General features: G+C 35.9%; 1 protein-coding gene across 1 annotated transcript in view; it reads left to right on the top strand.

Annotated features, from left to right (window-relative positions):
• Positions 1 to 20,987, top strand: part of Prkar2b (protein kinase cAMP-dependent type II regulatory subunit beta) — a 95,182-nt gene that overhangs the window by 50,660 nt on the left and 23,535 nt on the right. Inside the window, exons 3-4 of the mRNA XM_076834596.2 lie at positions 6,274 to 6,326; positions 10,856 to 10,939. Of these exons, the coding sequence (XP_076690711.1) occupies positions 6,274 to 6,326; positions 10,856 to 10,939 (137 nt within the window). The remainder of the gene's footprint in view (positions 1 to 6,273; positions 6,327 to 10,855; positions 10,940 to 20,987) is intronic.

Here is a 20,987-nt window from a genome sequence, read left to right as displayed (position 1 = left end):
TGGTAGGGGGTGGGTAGAGAGACACCTTGGGTGAGGGCCATCAGCTGGTTTAGTATGCTGGGTTTCTTACCTGGTATAGTCATGGTAATAGTGCATTTCCCCATTTCCTCTCAGTTGGGAATGGGGATGTCACATAGCCAGTGAAATGTGATATATATTCCTTCTTGGCAGAAGAGGCACAAATCACTTCCAGGCAGAGATGTTGGGAGCCAAGGAGCAGTTTGTCACTGCCTTAGGGATTGGTGACATTCCACACTGTGGAGGCTCTGTCAGCCTGCGGCCCTCATTAAAGACCACATAGAACAAAGGACCACTGTCCTGAGATGGACGTACCATGTGAGCAAGAGACAGACTTACTTGGTTTAGAGTCACCGAGATTTGAGGACCGCCTGTTCCCCTTGTCAAGCCAGTCTAACCTGATGTGCAGTTTCTGTATGTCCAAGAGTAAGGAAAGGGCATCTCTTACCAAATAAATAATAATTTCTTCCACAGTTTTGTTAACATTTACTGTGTGCCATTTATTACCATTCTTCGTGCTAAGAATACAGTGCAGAACAAAAGGCTTTCTCCTTTTCTCAGTGAACTTCTTCCCTTTCTTCCTTAGCTATTTAGGAGTCTCCCTCACCGGGAAGCCTCCTTCTCTCCTCCATTCCTCTGGTGACTCCTTTCTCCTCACACGTACCTCCATTTTGACACTGATGCTATCATGATGGTTCTATTTCCATCTCACTTTCTGGGCTAAAATATGTTTTACATATGGTATACATTTATAACATTTAAGGTAACATGTAATGTACAAGAAGAGAATTTGTTTATGAAATCCCATCCAATCTCTTATTTGATCATTTCCATATTTATGTAACATTCCTTTATTCTTTGTGTTCTTCCCATATTAAAAAAAAAAAAAAAAGCACAACATTTTTTTTTTTTTTTAAAGAACAAATAAATTTTCCTGTGAGGACTTCTGCTTGAATGTGATTTAAGATCAAAATGTAAACTTCCATGTTTGGGGCATTTTCTCTAAATGTCCCTACTGTGTGAATTCAAGTTTAAGACCATTGTGAATGGGTGAGACTAGATTTATATCAAATTACCTGGGCCGAAATATGAATGAATAGGGGAGGGGAAGCCTGCTGGCCTCATGGTGCCCCCTCCTTCACTAGCTGTAACTACTGTTTTTTTATACCAGAGTTCCTCGGTCTTTTTTGCATTATCACTCTCCCTCACTGTTTTTAGACATTATTTCTACTAATTGTCCCAATAAAATTTTACCACCACAGATAGACTGCATATCTGTGTATTAATGTGTATTTGTACTTTATACCAAAAAAAGTGAGTTACATTTTTTTTTTTTGCCCCCTAAGAACCATTTTCTTCGTTGAGATGGATACCTTAAACTGTTGTTTATAAAAGGTAATTTTTTCCTTTGTAGGAAGGTATTTCCACTTCAATAAGTTAAGTTTAACTATATTGAGTCAGTTGTTCACACACCTGTGTTTTATAATCACTTTATTTTAAGCTGATTATTATTTAAATAAGTATGCTAAAGTCCTAGTGTATTGAAAGCACTGGAGAAGTCACTTTTATATATTGTATAGAAATCAGTTTGGGGCTAGATAGAAGACCTCTGAACTTTGTGTAAAGTCTTTTTAAATTTGTCTTTTATTCTTTTAATAAATATTTATGGAGGGTATGCTGTGTGTAAAGAATGTGTCAGAGTTGAAGACCGAGTGGCTTATAGAGTTTAGTCTTGTTCCTTTTTTCTTTGCTAGCTAGATTGCCACTAGGATTATATATAATTGAGGAGTGCAAAGTTACTTTGACTGCACTGCTTTTCAACCATTTGCAACAAAATGAAGCATGTTCTTAGTGGAAAACTCTGGGAGTTGGCATAACCCTTTGTCTACCACACTATTTATATATAGTGCATGAAAAGATTGAGGGCCAAGTCCCACAAGATGCAAAGTCAATATAGTTCTTACTTTCCTGTCTGTTCTGCAATCTGTGACAGTTGGCTATACCAGTACTTATTACTCTGTCTGCAATGTGGGAATCTGCTTAAATTTTTGGACTATTCTAAAAAACCAGTATCTGAATACACATATGCACGACATAACAGTAAAACTTTGATATAGAGTTTACTTAAAGAATAGGGCTCTGTCTCTTACTACTATTTAATTGCTAAAGAATGAAATATATAGTTTCAAACTAAATTTCAGATTGCCTAGAAGATACAGGGCAAAAACATTTCAGAAAGAATACAGGGCAGAACAAGTTATCTGAACACTTTAGTTTGACCAGATATCCAGACATAGAGCCTGTCATTCATTTTATCTGTTGCACAAATATTTACAGAACTCCTAACCTCTGCTGGGCCCTTTTTGAAAACACAGAAGACCCTCAGTTTCACTCATCCTCTCAGTCCCCATCTCATGAACAAAAAGTGTAGGGTATTTCAACTAAGAGCAACTTGTCACTCATTCATTCATTCATTCACGCATGGATGCATGCATGCTTTCATTCCATGTGTCTGAGAGTCTATATACAGATACATTATTGTGAGACATTAAAAAGAGATATCATCTCTGTCCTCAAGAATTTTCTTGTTTGTTCATTGGTCAGCCATTCATTCAAATGTGCATTGAGCCAGGCAATGTGCCATGTCAGTGCTAGGGGAATAAGAGATAAACAAGGGCATACTGTAAGTCCCTGAAGGCCTGCAAGTCCCAGCCTGGAGAGGCAAACAGATTGTAACATGTTGGAAGAGTACAATATGGTAAGTGATAATAATGAGCTCTACTCACTGTGTTGGGTGAATGCAAAGGAGGAGCACAGAAGTGGAGGTTCATAAATTAGCTTTGTGTAAGTGAGAGGTCAAGATGTGACTCTTTCATTTCCCTCAATGCTAGGGATTGAGCCCTAAGACTTCATGTATGCTAGGCAAGTGTTCTACTGCGCTATATCCCCGGCCCAAGATACGCTCTTGATCTGACTTTTTAGTTGGAACTGGAGATGAGAGATGGTTTGGAAAGGAGAATGTAGGGAAATGGTTCCAATTAGAGGAAAACAGTTTGACTATAAGGAGTTATAAGGCTCTCTGGCAACTTAGTACAACTCTAAGTGCTTTATTTTGATCTGGCTATCGGAGGTGAATTGCAATCTAGGAAAATAATTGCAACATATAAAGGCCTAGAATTAAGTCCTTATAGTACTGGAACAATAAATGGTTTAATAAAACAATCCAGACACAAACATACATACTCTGTGATAAAGTAGGTATCACAAATTAGAGGGTATTAAGTAACACACAACAGTGGGACAGCTAGTAAGCTATTTGGAAAATAATAGATTCCTACTGTATATGATTTTTAGTCAGAACTTAGTGGCTAGAAGTTTAGAAATTAGAGAATTAGGATCTTTCTGTGGATTAAAATTTCAGATCAATACTAATGGGTCAGAGAATATATATAAAATGTCACCTTGTTGAATGTGTTGGTCATGTGAACTGGGCCACCTTCATGGGCCTTATACTCATCAGGGCTCTGCATTTGGCTTAATTCTCTGCTGTTATTGTCCTCTGGAAAGTCGTAAGTTTTTGAACATGGGCCCATATTTTCTTTTTGCACTGGGCCCTACAAATTCTGTAGCAGTCCTGCCTGTGAGGTTGGTCATGCATGGGGATAGAAAGTTACAGAGCCACACTTTAGTCATAGATTTCCTCACGACCTCTGGAGAGTTGTGGCTAGCCCAGTTACAGTTCCTGGCCACAGTAGCAGGACCATCTGTATTGTGTGTGTGTGATGCCTCAGGCTGTTTCAGCCTTGTACCATTTTTTTTTTTTTTTTTAGTCATTCAATTTATTTGACAAACCCTCTAACTCCCCATTTCCTTCTCATCAAGCAGTCTTTTAATTGTGACTTGGCTGCTTCTTTGATTTTCCTGCAGGGAGAGAATTGGCTGGTCATGCTGACTCCATACTTCATCCTGGAAGTTAGTTATTAAATTGGCATTCTGGTTACATGCATCAGTGAGGGTCTTACATGTGAGCCTGCTCCTGAGAAAAAGGTCTGGATTTCTGAGATATCAGACTGAAGTCCAAGCATTGTTCTGGTCAATTCACCAGAGCATTCAAGTGTACAACAGGGGTTGAGAGCAAGGGCTTTGGAGTCTTGAGTCAGGCAATCTTGGATCAGAAATGGGTCTTGTTACTTATCTTTATTTTTTTTATGTTTATGTGGTGCTGAGGATCGAACCCAGTGCCTCACGCATGCCAGGCGAGCGCGCTACCACTTAAGCCATATCCCCAGCCCCGGGTCTTGTTACTTATAAAGTTGTGTGACCTTGGCCTCTGTATGCTGTAGTCATTCTTCTGTCAAATGATGACATTATTATTGACTATAGGGTTGTGAGATTGAGTAAGATAATATACATTAGGTCAGCGTTTCTGCCTCAGTGCTATTGACATTTGGGGTCAGATAATGCTTTTTGGCGGGTGGTGGAGTATGGACTGTACAGTGTGTGCATGGTAAGATATTTAGTAGCATCCGTGACTTAAATGCCAGAAGACTCACCCCTCCACAGGTGTAACAATCAAAATGTTTCCAGACATTATTATTAGATGTCCTCTGTGGAGGAAAAATTGAACCTGGCTGAGAACCACCGTTCGTAGCCAGGTACATAGAGAAGAGAGCCAAAGACAGATTTTATAGTAATAATGGTGATGATGCTACTGACTGATGATAACTCTCCTGATATCATACTGAGGTCCCTGGGAAGATATTTGTCAGCCTTTCACCTATCCTTTGTTTCTCAGTTTCTATATTCATGATAGAATAAATACCCTGTGGACTAAAGAATAAATGTAAAAAGACGTAGTTTCAAACAAAAACCTAAAGAAAAAGCAAGTAGCAGATCTTCAGGTTTGCAAATAAGAAAATGGTGTCCAATCTCAAAAGAAGGAGGTACTCCTATAATATTTAATGTTGGGTTTAAGTCATACTGGGGTATTTTATTCCTCAATAGATGTCACTATGTTAAAAATATACATGCATGATCTATAAAAACATTGTAAAACTCATTAAAAAGCAAATTGGATAAAACAATTCATATAACAGTTAACATTGGATTAAGAAACTGGTTAATTTGAAAAGGAAACCAAATATTCCCCCATAGATAAGACAAAGGAGGAAATATGGTCAGCCTATAAACACTAGAAAATTGTTCAGATTTAAATTTTTTTTAAAGATGAGCCATTTTTTTAAAGAGAGAGAGAGAAAATTTTTTAATATTTATTTTTCAGGTTTTGGTGGGCACAACATCTTTATTTTTATTTTATGTGGTGCTGAGGATTGAACCCAGTAACCCGTGCATGCCAGGCGAGTCAAGATTTAATAATTTAGAAAAACATAAATTCTTTTTTTTAATTGGTGAAGATTATAAACAGTAACATCTAATTTTGTGGTACAGTTCAAGGAGCCTTTTTACACATTCTTTGTAGGATAATGGGTGGGTCCAACCCCCCGGAAGAAATATGATGATAAATATGCCTTAATATTCATCATGCCTTTTAGCCCCCCAAAATAGCACTTGGGAGTAATGTCTACAGCATAATCTGAAATGTAGACAAATATTTATGTATGAAGATGTTTATTGCAAAGTTGTTTTAATAAAAGCCAGCTAAATGTTCCACATTAGGGAAGTAGTTAATTATAGCATTTGATAAATAATCTTCAGTCCTTAAAAACAATATTTACTGCTTCTGATGACATGTGAAATTCTTATGGTGTTAAATGAAAAAGCAGGTTTTAAAATTGCATATGCACTATAAACAATAAAGATGAAGGGAATATGCAAAATATTAGTAATATTGTTCTTGAAAGGTTAGAATATGGATAATTTATGAAAGTTGTTCAGCAATATGATTAAATTGATAAAATTTCACAGCAGACTTGGACTTTTTTGAGTGTGTCCTTTAAAGTAACTTTTTAGGTTTTAAGTATTTCTTTGCCTTGGGAATGAAGACAAAAGGATTTAGGCTTTGAATGAAAGAAAGTTAAAAGCACTTGTCAATGTCTTAAAATACAGCATTATATTCTAAGAATTTCCTTGTAAATTATGTTATAAAATCAGTTTTAGAGGGTAGACTACTTGCCCTGGAATTAATTTTTTTTTTACAACATGGTACTCTTTGTATATTAGTTTTTTAAAGATGTATTTATTGTAGTATGTTTTTTAATGAACAAATCTTTAAAAAGTCTGTTTTTATATTTATAGTATGTGCAGAAGCCTATAATCCTGATGAAGAAGAAGATGATGCAGAGTCCAGGGTATGTAATTTACTGAATGAATTAATTTTCGATTGATATTTATATAAAGAGTAATAGAAAAGATGCCAGTGGGCATACAGGTTAAAAGGAGACATAATGGAATTATTTTGATTATTACATTTTCAAGTCTTACCTCTGATAGCCTACTTCTGTTTCAAATTCTTTGGAATTATTTTTATCCAAAAAATATGTCTCTTTGGATAAAAGGAAAGATGAACATATTGCTCACTGTATTTCTGGTTTTACTTCTTTTGCAAAATACATCCTGGTGATGAAAAATGTTTTCAGCTGTCTTTCTCAGAGTGATAATGTTATTTTTCTTAGAAAGTGCTTCTAGTAAAGAAAAATGCTGGGGAAGACCTGCTGTTCCTATTAGTGATAACAATAGAAGCTTACTCTGAAACAAGTTACAGTAAAATCACATAGAAGGTGTCAGTACAGCAGTTACCATTAAAAAAAAAAAATTTATGTGTTGATTATTTGCCCAGCAAATGATTTCTTGGAGGCCCTAATGTTTTTGTAAGAACTTGTCCAGTGTGGTTTGACGCAGTTTTTAAGCTGTGTCCTTTAACTTGGTTCTTCTTTTATTTATTCAGTTGAAAGTAAACTAAATAAGAGATTACTGTGCCTGGAAATGAAAAGTAATAATTTTTTTTGAGTACATGCTTTGTAAACGTCCCCCTTTTCTCTTTAACCTTAAAAGGTATAAATAAGAACCTATTTCTGTAGCTCTGAAAACTATTTCAATTAGATTGAGTTTTAATAAATAAAATCAGATGGTAGGTCCCTAGTCATTATATCATGAAGCTCCCTGAAATACACATGAAATCCAGTGGTAGAAAGATCAGGAGACTTGTAACACAGAAGATCTTGAAGTCTCATTTCACTCCTGATCCTGTGAAGATTCCCAGCGCTAAGTATTATTTCTCACTACCAGAACTTCAGTTATTCTGATGAAGTCCTCAAATCCCAGCCTGGGAATTATGCTGCCTTAGAATCCAGATATTTATGCTAATCTGTGACATGCTATTTACCACTCTGTGAAGTCTGAAAAAACCCTACCTTGTGCCTATCACATACCTATCCAGCAGCATTTGAAAACTGCTCACATTCTTTATATTTGTAAGTAAATGATTATGATAAAATATAATAATAAAGGTAAGTTTGATGAGGCAGTTTAAATTAATAAAAATCTAAATTAAAGAGAATTTAGCAGTACAATTTAAAAACTGTGCATTGTCTCATTGACTCAAAAATTGTGAGATCTTGAGAGGAATTTTAGCTTCCATAGAACTTATGAGAAAAATAAATGTTGGCTAGTTCACTCTAACTAATTGCTAACAGTTTTGATGGGGAGGCTCCCTGTGTTAAAATTTGCTCTGCTAGCTGGGTGCAGTGGCACTTGCCTGTAATCCCAGCAACTGAGGCAGGAGGATCTCAAGTTCAAGGTCAGCCTGGGCAACTAACTTAGTGAGACCCTTTCTCAAAATAAAACATAAAAAAGGGATGGAGTCGGAGAATGGATATCTCACTAAGGGAGCCTTTGCTCCTGGGTTCAATTCCCAATAACACACACACACACACCCCCTCACACACACTCACATACACACCCACCCTTGGCTGCATAAAAGAGCCCATTCACACTGAGTTGAACACACAAAAAAGAAAATACTGGGGAGAACTTATTGGACAGTGTGTAGAGATCTTACTCAAGTTCAGAAAGAGTTCAAAGGCCAAGCTGTAACTAGCAGGTAACCTACCTTTGGGATGTTTTCAGCAGCAAGGGTACCAGAACTGAGTGTTGTCATTGAAAAATACCCAGCTTCCAGTCTCTCTTTATTCCTGTATCTCTCTGCTCAAAATTCTAATTTCCCAGAAGTTTCTGGGAGAACCAGTGTTGGCCAGATTGGGGACAGGATTAGGAGGTCAAGTTGGTTACTCAGGAACAACTTCTATAAACAAGGGCAGTCAGTTCCTAGAGAAGTTCCTAGGGTATTCTTTGTGGATTTGGGTATTCACTCCAAGACTTGTCCACTATAATACCTTTACGATTTTTTTTTTAAATATTTTTTTCAGTTGTCCATGGACCTTTATTTTATTTATTTATATGTGGTGCTGAGAATCAAACCCATGCCTCACACATGCTAGGCAAGCACTACACCACTAAGCCACAACCCCAGCCCCACATTTGAAATTTTTTGGTAATGTATTAATAATGTGTTAATGATTTTAATAAGGTGCTTTAGGTTCTCAGCCATTCGTAATATTCTCTCCTCTGAACATGTTACTAAAACTTCACCTTTTTGTCATAGAAACTATAAGGCAAACTGCTCTTAGGAATGATTACTACACATTTCAACATTAATTAGATCTAGGCAGATATTGGAAAATGTGAGAAAAATGTACACTGTTTAGAATAATGTTTCATCTGGACATTTTTGTATTATTTCTCTATGTAATACCAAATTTAAGACTATGTACATCACCAAATCATTAAATCTCTAGTATAAACAGGCATTTATCTTCTGATGTGAATTCAAAGAAAATCTAGATACTGAAAACTCATTTTGGAAAGTAACAGATTTCAGTTGGAATACCTTTAATAACTGAAAATGTAAGGATTTTATATATCTAACATGTGGCTGTTGGAAGAGTAGAGCTGATAAATTTAAGAGTGGAGGGTTTCTTTGTTCTGTTACTCCACAGATTTCTTTTGGAGTATATTTTGTATATCTGCCTAGGTGCTAGGTATACAACAGTGAGCAAAAAGAATAGGCTCCCGCCCTCTTGGAATTTAGAGTCTAGGGGCAAATGCAGACAAACAAGTAAATAAATGAATAATTACAAACTGTGAAGTGCTAATGGGGCTATAAAACAGTATAAGAATTAAAATCCCCTAATGCAAACAGGGGCCCTGTTTTTCTGGAGTGGTTGAAGGCCTTCTTGAGCTGAGATGAGAAGGATGAATGGGGAAGGATGTGGCCAGAGCTAGTGGTGCATTTTGGCGTGAGCTATTAGGAGGAGTATGAGGTTCCCAGTGAAGGCAGGGGTAGCTGGCTGAGATAGGGTGGAGAAGGAAGGAATGGGGGTTTACTTCTCAACAGATGTGATGAATGGAGTCCATTGAGGTTTAAAGCTGGAGAAAGAGGTGTTCTGATGGACAGTTTTAAAAGATGATTTTCAGCTCTTTGTGGAGAATGGATTAGACAAAAATGAAAATATCTTCTACAGATTTCTCTTGCATAACAAGATACTTAGTGCTCTTTAAAAACACGTGAGTAAACCTTATTTATTGACTGTGTTGTAATTCTTCTAATTGACAGGCAGCAGAACCTTAGAGCAGGAGTTGGCAAAATTTTTCTATAGAGGCTTTTTTTTTGAACTTTGGAGGTTCTAAGGTCTCTTACAGCTACTCAACTGTACTGCTGTAGCTAGACAACATATAAATGAAAGCATGTCTGTGTTCCATTAAAACCTTATTTATAGACAATTGAATTTGAATTTTATATACTTTCTATGTATTGGAAAATATTCTTTAATTTTTTTCCCAGTCATTAAAGCAATCCTTCACTCAGAGGCATAGAAAAACAAACTTGTCTGCTGATCCCTGGTTCAGAAATCATTGCCTGCCTGCAACAAGTCCTAGCTCTGCAGCAATGGACCAGGAGATGCTGGAGAGGTCATTTGGGCAAGGTCATTTTCCTGCCTCTGAGTTGGTGCCTGCTTTATGGGGTCTGTTACTAATAAGAAATGAATTGGTATTTGTAGGGCCCTTAAAATAGCAGAGTACTTGCATAGCATGTGCAAGGCCCTGAGTTCTGTCCCTAGCAAGCAAGCAAGCAAACAAACAAACAAACAGAAAAGAATAGGTGTTTTGGTTTAGTGAGCCTTCTGCTGGTCAGAAGGAACTTGAAAGTTGATTAGCCACTCTTACAAAGGACATTCTGCTGTCTTTGTCCTCCTGGAATAAAAATTTAGTGAGACTATAATACACCAGCAGTCTTTGGATTCACTTTCTCTTGAACACACACTGCTGTCTTGAATTGGCAGTGCATCATTGCTTTCTCCCTTATGAAAATCCTACATCTAATATATAGCTAAAAATTTATTTGCTTCTAGAAACAATGTTCATCAAGTTTCAAAGGAAAGTGCTTCGTTTTAAAAGAGTATTAAACTCAGAAACAGAGTAAAGGCAGTCTCTAAGTTTTCATTGTAACATGTTTTCCTTTTGTACTTACCCTTGTTGGCTGGGAACTTTGGAGTCTTTATAGCCAGTCATGAACCTTTACATAATCAACTTGCTAACTTTAGGGAAACACTCTTTTGAAGAATGCTGGAGTGCTGTATTGATGACTGTATACCACCCCGAGACAAACTGTATTGCTTTTCCTTACTTAGTGGGCTGATAGTTACTAGTCATTTAAAGTGAATCTCAGTGCTAACCTAGAGTGAACACCTTTTGGCATTCCTGTTAGATTTTAATTTGTTCTCACCACTGTCTTTGTTTTTCTAATTTGGTGTCCTTTTAGATTATACATCCCAAAACTGATGATCAAAGAAATAGATTGCAAGAGGCTTGCAAAGACATCCTGCTTTTTAAGAACCTGGATCCGGTAAGATTAATCTTAATAATAGGAATGAGTTTTTTGTTTGTTTGTTTTCTTTTTTCAGTGCCAGGTTCAAGAATTGTGCAGTGGCTTCAATTTTACCCTCATTTCAAGCTAACATCATATCACCCTGGGATGATGGCAGAGGTGACAGAGGCCCCAGTGTGTATACCTGTGCATGCAGTGGGTTGTGCTGTAGGAGAGGGATACTAAATTCGGGGAGTTATACACTGTCAGAGGAAGGAGTAAGATAGCCTGGAATATTTGGGGGGAGACATTCTCTTATCCCTTCAGGTTGCTTCTTTACAAATACAACCTTGAGAAATGATCCAGGTAAAGACAGGACAGATCCTTGCATTCTGAATGCACCCAGCAGGGATGTGCAGGGATACTTAGGACCCATGTTGGAGGGCCTTTCCTAACAGCTAATAATAGTAATTATATTTGAATATTTTATAAAAACGTTACTTTTAAAATATAGTATGGAATTTTATTAAAATTTTCAAATGAAAAATTCTGTATTATGTTTTTAAATTAACATTTTACTTGGCTGTAAAGTAGGGGGACTTTTTGTTCTCTGTAGGGATTTTGAAATGTCTAGTCTTTGGTTGGGTATTTCTAGGATACCCACTCAGTGTGAGTGATTGTGTACTATTTACGTTTTGCCTTACACTCTCAACCTGGATGTTATACTTTCTTCATCAGAGATTATGCATACATTTGCTACCTCATCATTTAGGAAAGAATTCTTACCATGTTCCATAGTGAAAACTGAGTCACCTTTTGTAATTACCTCTACATTTTGTGTTTTGTTTTCTTTGGTCAAACTTTGCATCTTCTAGGTTTCAGATTGATGCCCTAGAGGAAAAAGCATTAAATCAAGAATTACTCTTTTTTGAGATGTCTTCTTAAAAAGGACATTTTTTAAAAGATTAAGGTACTGCATCATACCAATTCTTCCACATTAGGTAGTCACAACCCGTGTGACATTTACTCAGTTTCCCCGAGCTAGGGTGGTGAAGTCAGATTAGAAATATTAAAGGTATGAGAAATTTAAGAAATAAGACACAAAAATAAGCCAAACAACTGGATCCCATGGGGATCAGCTCTAATGGAGACTGGGTCTAACTCCCCCCAAATGGAGTCTGTGGGCTTTATTTAAATGAGTGGGACTCCAGTGGGATTCAGTGTAAAGAACTTCCTGAGGAAATAGGAAGAATATGGCAGAAACAACTGGCTGGAGCTTAGCAGGTTGGGCTGCTTCCTCTACCTCTGGGATGGCTGTGTTTGAACCAAAGGCTGTGAGCTAAGGCAGGGTATTAGCATAATCTGGGCATTCTTGAACTGGGGAATTTCACCCAGGAGTTCCCAGAAAAGCAACCTCCCTGCCTTGTGATAGCTCAGACAAACCCATAATTCATACATGGCCTCCTACACTAGGTCATATTTATACCCTGAAATTAAAAAAAAAAAAAACGTCTCCATTGGTTTCTAATACCTTTTATTCAAAAACATGAATTACATTTTGTGACTTTGGAAATCTGATTTGTAAGGCCTTGTGTTACAAGTCTGTATATCCTTCTCTGGGTCCAGATTATTTTCTCTGAAAGGCCTGACCTGACCATGCAAAAGATCTATCAGTACTTCTGTCCATTTCTTGAGGCGCGAGCTATGTCTTTTCCATTCCCACCTGTCTCTTTAGGTAGACATATGCTACTCAGAGCTTTCTGAACGCATCAGTTTCTAAAAAAACTTGGAACTAAAATAGGAATGTTTTGAGTTGTTCTTTCATATTTATCTTGGTGTGCATATTTAGTGAATAATATTTTTGATAGATTTATTATTTGTAATAAAATGATGACATTTAAATATTGTTTAACTCAAATCTTGCTAAAAGTTACAGTGAAGGTAGGCATGGTGGTTCATGTCTGTAATCTCAGTGGCTCGAGAGGCTAAGGCAGGAGGATCACAAGTTCTGAGTCAGCCTCAGCAACTTTGCAAGACCTGTTTCTAAATAAAATATTAAAAAGGAGTTGGGGATGTGGCTTAATGGTTAAGTGCCTCTAAGTTCAATTCCTGGTACAAAAAAAAGTTAACAGTGAAACATAGAGCATTATGAGCTGTTCACATACCGCTATTCACATGCCCTGGCATGTCTTTGTCTACCCAAGTTTGTTGAGTGAGTCCTGTCACCCCACATTCACTTGTTACCACCACTGAACTAGCAGTGGTGGTCAGTGCTGAGGAAACAAAGACCTGGTCAACGTCCTGAGCTGGTGTTAAAGCTAGTCTGTGGATCAGATGTTCTCTAAGAAAATGACCAATTACCTGTTTGATTATTTGGTTCCAAATGCACCTATTAGCTCTAAAATCAGTCCTTCCTTTTATACCTAGGGGTAGGCTCCCATTAAGGGTTCCTTATTTTTTGACAGGGATTTTAAATGGGAAAATTTCAAAGGTCTTTAAAAATAGTGCCTACCAAACTCTAATGTGCCTTTATATCCTCAAGGGAACTTATTAGAATGAATTCTGATTCAGTAGGTTTAGAGTGGAGCCTGAAGGCCTGCATTTTCCACAAGCTCCCAGGTAATGTTGACACTTCTGGTCTGCAACATAGTAGCGAGGGTACTCAGCTAGATATGAAAATGTTCAGTAAAAAAAAAAAAAAAAAAAAAAAAAAAGTTCAGTATTTTGGTACTGCCATATGTTATTTTGTTTGTATTCCCTGAACTGGAATTTTAATGCTTCAGAAGTGACTAAGCAGGGATATTCTGGTTTCTATACACTAAGTGATAAACAAGCATGAATGAAATAGTTTCTAGCTATACATTCCTGGGATACTTCCTTTTCTATCATCTAAGTCAAACTGATTTACTTTGCCATTTCAACTTAAACGCTTAAAGCATTATGAAATTATGGTTATATTTTAAACTATTTTTAAAGAATTTTGCTAGTGTAGTCTGGGAAGGAGTATCTTTACTTAATTAAAGTGATTACTTTTATAAACACAGGATTTTTTTAAGAGTTCTTTTACTGCTCTGCCAAAGATCTTCTATATAAATTTTAAAAACTAGTTCATGGGCAGAGGAGGAAGAGACCCCAAAACATGAATTGTTATTATGGAATGTTTTATAGGCAAGAAGCAGACATATTTACATAGTTGTTTCCCAAGGATCATTTTAAAAATTTGAGCTTAAATCAGCTTTATTTATTCTCCTACTATCTCAGCTCTTTTTAAAAATGATGCAGGATATAAAAAAAGTAAACATTTATTTTCCTCAACAAATTACCACCTGGAGTAAGAAATTCAGCCTTCAACATGGCAGATTAAGATTTTAGATTGATCTCATAATTCAAGCAGCCTCCTAGGTTTTTTATGATACACTTTATTTCTAGTAACCCAAATACATTTTTATTGAATTACATATACAATGTATATTCTGCTTATCATGTAACTCCTTTCCATTCAATTTCTTGACTTCTCACTGTGTTTCAATACTTGTAAAGGCATTGTCAAATCGGGAAAAAAAGATGACAATGACGTTTAGACATGATTCTCATCCTCCTGGGATTTATAATTTGAAACACACATACAAAGCCCGGCCATTATAGATTCTGGTCCATAGTCAGGTTTCCAAGAGTGATGCCGATAGAGCCTAGGGGGATACCATCCAGTGATGGCAGCTAGGGTGTGGGTGAAGACCAGTCATGAAGGACCATTCCTGAATGCCATCCTATAAGCAGTGGGCATAACTAAAGTTTTTGGCAGAGAATACTGCATATTTTGTAAAACCACTCCTTTCTGTCCCTTTTCTCCTTTCCCTAATTCAGGTCCATTGTTTTTCCCTGAATAATTTCATGGCTCCCTTACTTCATTCCTTTCTCACCCAAGTCTCTCATCACTCTCCCCACTGTAACTAAATACAAATACGACTATTAACAGACTTTGGTATTTAGTAGTTGAATTAATTGGGGCCTAAAGGAAAGTCTAAGATGACTGCCAGAATGACTGTGAAGGTAGTTCCTTTCTGAAACTGGGAAAACGTGAAGGAAGGAGAAATAGTAATTACTAACTAGCAAGAAGAATGATCTTGACTTTGTATCTACTATTTCATTTTAATTTCCTGACATCATTGTTTAGCTTGAAAATCTTGCACTTCCTCAACTTCAGAACATTTTTTTTTGTGGAGTACTGTATATTCCTACATTGAGCCACAGCATTTATAATTATCAATCTCTTTGAAGATATTCTTTTCATGAATATTTTAACACTCGACTCAGTAGGCCATTTTCCTTCTGAAACATTTCTAATTTGAGACTAAATGAAATAATTTTCCTATGGTATATGATAGGCTCTCTCATTAATGCAGAGTAAATTGTTATTTCTTAAGTGAGTCAGAGCCCTTTACTGAGTTCGGTCTTGAATTTGCATTCTGTAGGAGAATTAGATGTGGATTTCATATAGCAGTTGTCAGTCATCATGATAAGCCTATGCATATTAAATATTTCCTAAGTTCTCGATCTGTGCATAATTATGGGGAAATTACATTTTGATTGAGTAGAACAGACACCTGTCACGTAGAGAAGTGGTAAAAGAAATAATTTTTCTGAGTTTTATCAGAAATTACTTTTTCATATATCCAGGTATGAATTCTCAACCTTTATAATTTAAAAGGTGTATAATTTAAAATTTAGCTGATTCTAATAAATAAAAAATATACTATAGCAATTGATTTCATCTTTTTTCTCCCATTTGACATTTAGAGTGGAAACTAATCAATAAAGCTAATATTCCTCCTTTTCTAAAAGAATTGAAATAGAAATAGCAAGAGAACTAAAATATTAGTAAATCATTTAATCAACCTTCAGAATTTTGATAGGTAACCATATGTTGCTTGAGTTGATGAAGTCATTTGGGTAAAAGGGTGCCCATGGGGCCAATTAGCACCATATCAAGAAAGCTCTGTTTTACTGTCACTTTGGCTTCATCTTCAGCCCCTGGCTGCTGGCCTACAAATAGGTGCCAGAGCTCACACAGGCACCCAAGGAAGGGATGGTTTCCTGCAAACCTGTCATCATCATTTTCCCAAGGTTTTCTTAGTCTACATGAAGATGTAAAATTATCTTCTCTGCTTAAATAGATTTTTGATTAAGAAATTTAAATTTGTACACATACAAAATTTACAAAAATTCAAAATGAACAAAAGATAGTGAAAGGAAATCTCCTCTCCACCTCCGTCTCCCAGCAACCCACTTTCTCAGTAGCCAAGTCCTTTTAGCACTATTATGTACATTTTCCCAGAGTTATGCAATGCATATAAAAATATATTCTTTTTAAAAAATTTTGGTGGCAGTAAAATCTACACAAGTGTTCTGCCTATTCTTTTTTTACTTAGCAATATATCAGATTCCATGGAGATATGTGGACATAGATTCTTTACTGGAATATATCTATGCCAATAGAGGTTTTATATTCTTTCTAAATTTATTTTTCAATCAATATTAATTTATTTATGAAATTTTGAACTTGTAGCTTTTATGTATTTTAGAGCTAAGCCATGACAATACATTAGTGTTTAGCTGTTGTACACTGTATTAAAATTGTATACATATTAGAGGAGGCTTCAAGTAACTGAAACAATATTGAAAAAGAACAGAGTTTTAGAACTCACATTTCCCAATTTAAAAATTACTACAAGGGGCTAGGGTTGTGGCTCAGTGGCAGAGCACTTGCCTAGCACGTGTGAGGCACTGGGTTTGATCCTCAGCACCATATAAAAATCAATCAATAAATAAAATAGGGGCTGGGGTTGTGGCTCAGCGGTAGAGCACTCACCTTGCACATGCGAGACCCTGGGTTCAATCCTCATAAAAATATATGAATAAAAGATATTGTGTCCAACTACAACTAAAAAAATAAATATTTAAAAATAAATAAATAAATAAAATAAAGGTATTGTGTCCATCTGCAACTAAAAAATTTTTTTTACTACAAGGTACAAAAATGAAAACAGTGTGGTATTGGCATAGGGATAGACATATAGAACAATGGAATGGAATTGAGAGTTTAGAAATAAACTTACACATTTACGGCCAGTTGATTGTCAACAAAAGGGTAGAGACCTTTCAATGGGGAAAGAACAGTCTCATCAACAAAAGGTGCCAGGGCAACTGGATATCAACATGCAAAAGAACACAGTTGTACTCCTGTACACACTGTATTAAAAAATTAACTCAAAATGGATCAAAGACCTGTAATATAACTATGAAACTTTTAGAAGAAAACGCAGGGTTAAGTCTTCATGACCTTGAATTTAGCAGCAAGAATAAGAAAAGAGAGAAATTGGACTTTATAAAAATGTGAGATTTTTGTATATCACAGGATATTACCAAAAAGAAAGTGAAAAGACAGTCTACAGAATGGAAGAAAATGTTTGCAGTCATAAGTAACCGAGATCAATGTCAAAAAGATAAAATCCATTTTTAAAATGGGCAAAGCTCTTAAGTAGCTATTTCTCCAAAGACGATAAACAGATGACCAACAAGCAAAAGAAAAGATTCTCAGCATAGTTAGTCATTAGGAAAATGCAAATCAAAACCACACTGAGCTGGGCGCAGCAGTGCATGCCTGTAATCCCAGCTGCTCTGGAGGCTGAGGCAGGAGGATCTCAAGTTTAAAGCCAGCCTCAGCAAAAGTGAGGTGCTAAGCAACTCAGACCCTGTCTCTAAATAAAATACAAAATAGGGCTGGGGCTCAGTGGTCGAATGCCCTGAGTTCAATCCCTAGTATCTAAAACAACAACAACAACAAAAAAGCCCACAATGAAATACTGTTCCACTCCTTTATCCCCTTTGGGACAGTGGTAATGAAATACCACTTTTCTTTATTATTAAAATAAAGAAAAATAATAAATGTTGGCAAGGATACAGAGAAATTAGAACCCTCATATATTGCTAGTGGTAAAATAAAATGATTTGGCTGTTGTAGAAAATAGATTTTTTTTTTGGTACTAGAAATCTAACTTAGGGGTGCTTTAGTAGTGAATTATATCCTAAGCCAAAAAGACAAAATCCATTTTTAAAATGGGCAAATTTTATAATTTGAGACAGGGTCTCACTAAGGTGCTGAGGGTCTCACTAAGTTGCTGAGGCTGGTCTTGTACTTAACGATCCTCTTATCTCAGCCTTCCAAGTTGCTGGGATTACATGTGTGCACCACTGCTTCAGCTAGGAAACAGCTTTGTGGCTCCTCAAATAGTTAAATGCAGAGGTATCATATGATCTAGTAATTCCACTTATAGATGTATGCTCGAAATAATTGAGAACAAATACTTGTACATAAATGTTCATGGCAGCCCTATTCACAGTAGTCAGAAGGTGGAATCAACTCAAATATCCTTTGACAGAGAGTGTATACACAGACTGTGAAAATGTTATTCAGACTGAAGAAAAAGTGTGATACATGCTACAATGTGGATGAACTTTGAAAACGATATGCTAAATGAAATAAGCTAGAGACTAAAAGTCATGTATTTTATAATCCCATTATATTGAACCATCCAGAATAGATATATCTATAGAGAAAGGAAATACATTGATGGTTTATAGGGAAGAGGGGTACATGAAAATGGCAAGTGACTGTTTAATGGGCATAGAGTTTCTTTTGGGGGTGATGAAAATGTCTTGGAACTGCATAGGGATGGTGGTTACACAACTTGTGGCAATTGCATCATTCACTTTAAAATGATTAATTTTATATTTTGTGAATTTTATTTCAATAAACAAAAAAATATAGTTCCCTCTCACCATTGTTTTCAACACTGTACTGGAAGCCCTGGGTATTGTAATAAGAAAATGAAGTAAAAAACAAAACAAAAACCATATTTGCTGAGAAGGAAGAAATATAGCTATCTTTGTTCATTGATGATGTGATTATCTTGCAAGGTTCCACAAAAGAAGTCTCCCAGCTAACAGTGATTAGAGCAAGTTTGTAGGGTACAAGGTTAATATATAAAAGTCAATCACTTTATAATATATGAATAATTAACAAGTAGATTTTGAAATTAAAAACATTGTACCATTTACAATCACACACCCCCCAAAACAAAAGATAAATTTAACAGAAATATGTATCCAGTCTACATGAGGAAAACGATAATACTCTGATCATAAAAAAAAATACAAAGAACTAAATAAAATGGAGAGATATTCCATGTTCATGGATAGGAAGACTCAATATTGTCAAGATATAGAGTCTTCTCAATTCAATTTGTGGATTCAATACAATTCCAGTAAAAATTTCAGCAAGTTATTTCATAGATATTGACAAATTGATTCTAAGTTTATACTCCAAATAGATACATTTGGAGAGATTAAAGACCCAGAATAGCAAATACAATATAGAAGAAGACTTATACTGACTTCAAGACTTAGGGTAAAGCTGTGATAATCAAGACAGTGTGATTGATATTGGCAAAGTAATGCATAAATTGACCAGTGGAACAAAATAGCCTCCTCCAAACTTCTCCACATATGTTAACTGATCTTTGACAAAGGAGCAAAGGCAATGTAATGGAGCAAAGATAGTCTTTTTATATTTATTTTTAATTTTTGTGTACTGGAATGACTATACTTGTAAAGAAAAAGGAATCTATACACATAACTTACACCCCTCAAAAAAAAAAAAAGAACTCAGAATGGATCAGAGACCTAAAAATGTTCAAGGTTTAAAACTCCTAGGTGGTAATGCAGGAGAAAAATCTAGATGATCTAGGAGTGATGATGACTTTTTATTTACATATAATATTAGAGGCACAATATATGAAAGAATTAAAAAGCTGGATGAAATCCAGAAATTTCTGTGCTGCAAAAGACACTGTCAACAGAACGAAAGGAGAAGCACAGACTGGAAGAAAATATTTTCAGGAGATACATATGATAAATGAATGTTGTCTCAAAATATATGAAGAACTCTTAAAATTTAAGAGTAAGAAAATAACCTGATTCAAAAATAGACCAATGGCCTTAACAGTCACCTCATCAAAGATGATGAACAAATGACCAGTGAGCACATGAAAAGATGTGCCATCTCATATGTCATCAGGGAAATGCAAATTAAAGCAACAATGAGATACCATTACCTATCAGAATGGCCAATATTCAAAACACTGACACCAACAAGAGGTGGTGAAGATGTGGAGCTACAGGAACTCTCATTTGTTGTTAATAGGAATGTGTGATGCCATGGACACTTCAGAAGATACTTTGTTAGTATCTTACAAAACTATTTTCATCAAAAACTCAGAAGAAATCTTAGAGTGGTTTTGATTTGCATTTCTCTAATTGCTAGAGATGTTGAACTTTTTCATATATTTGTTGATTAATTGTATTTCTTCTGTGAAGTGTCTGTTCAGTTCCATAGCCCATTTATTGTTTACTGATTGGGTTATTTGTTTTTTTGTTTTTTTTTTTGTGTGTGTGTGTGTGTTAAGTTTTTTGAGTTCTTTTTATATCCTAGAGATTAATGCTTTATGGGAGGTGGATGTGGTAAAGAAACTCCTGTCAGAATAGCAGTCATCAAGAATCCAGGCCACAATAAATGTTGGCGAGGATGTGGTGAAAAAGGTACACTCACGCATTGCTGGTGGAACTGCAAATTAGTGCATCCACTATGGAAAGCAGTATGGAGATGCCTTAGAAAAGAATATATTTTTATATGCATATATTAAATGCATATATCCTTGGTTTATACCCAAAGGACTTAAAATCAGATTGCTGCAGTGATGCAGCCACATCAATGTTTATATCAGTTCAATTCACAATAGCTAGACTATGGAACCAACCTAGGTGTCCCTCAGTAGATAAATGGATAAAGAAAATGTGGTATATATACTCAATGGAATATTACTCAACTTTAAAGAAGAGTAAAATTATGGAATTTGCCAGTAAATGGTTGGAGTTGGAGAATATCATGCTAAGAGAAATAAGCCAATCCCACAAAACCAAAGGCTGAATGTTTCCTCTAATATGCAGATGCTAATTCAAAATAAGGCCA

This window comes from Callospermophilus lateralis, chromosome 1, assembly GCF_048772815.1.
Source record: "Callospermophilus lateralis isolate mCalLat2 chromosome 1, mCalLat2.hap1, whole genome shotgun sequence".
Classification (NCBI taxonomy): Eukaryota; Metazoa; Chordata; class Mammalia; order Rodentia; family Sciuridae; genus Callospermophilus; species Callospermophilus lateralis.
Note: the sequence above shows the minus strand (reverse complement) of the source record. Positions and strands in the feature narration are given on the sequence as shown.